The sequence below is a fragment of the Bombus vancouverensis genome, chromosome 8 (assembly GCF_051014615.1).
Source record: "Bombus vancouverensis nearcticus chromosome 8, iyBomVanc1_principal, whole genome shotgun sequence".
Lineage (NCBI taxonomy): Eukaryota > Metazoa > Arthropoda > Insecta > Hymenoptera > Apidae > Bombus > Bombus vancouverensis.
This window is the reverse complement of record NC_134918.1, coordinates 12,119,829-12,120,755: the sequence shown is the minus strand read 5'-3', so window position 1 is coordinate 12,120,755 and position 927 is coordinate 12,119,829. Positions and strand designations below refer to the sequence as shown.

At 35.3% G+C, this 927-nt stretch overlaps 1 protein-coding gene across 1 annotated transcript in view; it reads right to left on the bottom strand.

Annotated features, from left to right (window-relative positions):
• LOC117155903 (proton-coupled amino acid transporter-like protein pathetic) overlaps positions 1-589 on the bottom strand; it is an 11,460-nt gene extending 10,871 nt beyond the window's left edge. The window contains exon 1 of the mRNA XM_033332391.2: positions 150-589. Coding sequence (XP_033188282.2) covers positions 150-568 — 419 coding nt within the window. The 5' untranslated portion in view covers positions 569-589. The remainder of the gene's footprint in view (positions 1-149) is intronic.
• Between the last annotated feature and the right edge of the window lie 338 nt (positions 590-927).

Here is a 927-nt window from a genome sequence, read left to right as displayed (position 1 = left end):
AAATACTACTTGAAATAGTCTTCAACTTTTCCGTACTTTAGATACTTTAACAGGATACTAAACAGGACATTTTTTTCAAGTTGAAAGTATATTTGACATTTTTTTTTTTTTTTTTTAGGTTGAAAGGATCATTGAGAAAAATCACTTACGTTTCCTCCAGCGGTAAATTTTTAATTACCGTGTCGCAGGTATTCTTCATATATTTGTTATAACCAAGGAAGCCAAACATCGTGCACAAGCAGGTATTAAGCAACATGTTGCATGTTATCAATCGTGGCAAATGTTCCGGATTCTTCATCGAGTTCTCCAGTGGTAGGCACAAGGTCACATTATGAAGAGCGTACAGGAACAGATTGCAATACATCGGAACTGGCAAAGCTTGCGTAAAAGCTTCTAATCTTGCAGGATCGGGCAAATCTTCGAAGAGATAGTACAGGGTAACGGAAATACCAATTAACATAAACAGAGCACCGACCACGGAAAATGGTGTCAGATACTTCAAGTTCGGAATGAAACTCAATAGACAGACGAAGGGAAACAATGCTAATATGTAGATCCGATCATCCATTTTAACGTCGAAGAAAAATTCAATCAGCTGAAAATGAATAATTTTTTTAGTAATTAATAATCTCTTCGGTAATGAATAATTTTGCAATTGTATAAAACGTAACTTATAATGAATTTCGCGTGGTTGTAAAACTCGTACGAATGTAATCGCAATGGTATGATAAATAACGCGCATTGGATGCGTTGTAAGAACATCTAAACGAATGGAGAAAGGATGGTAGTTTGTACTTTTCTGAGGTATATACGCGTATATACGTTGTACGAATGTAAGATAATATGAATGATCGATCAGATAAAATATGCAACATATGATGAATAGGTTCAGAGTATGTGGTCATCTTCGAGAGATGAATTGTTCGG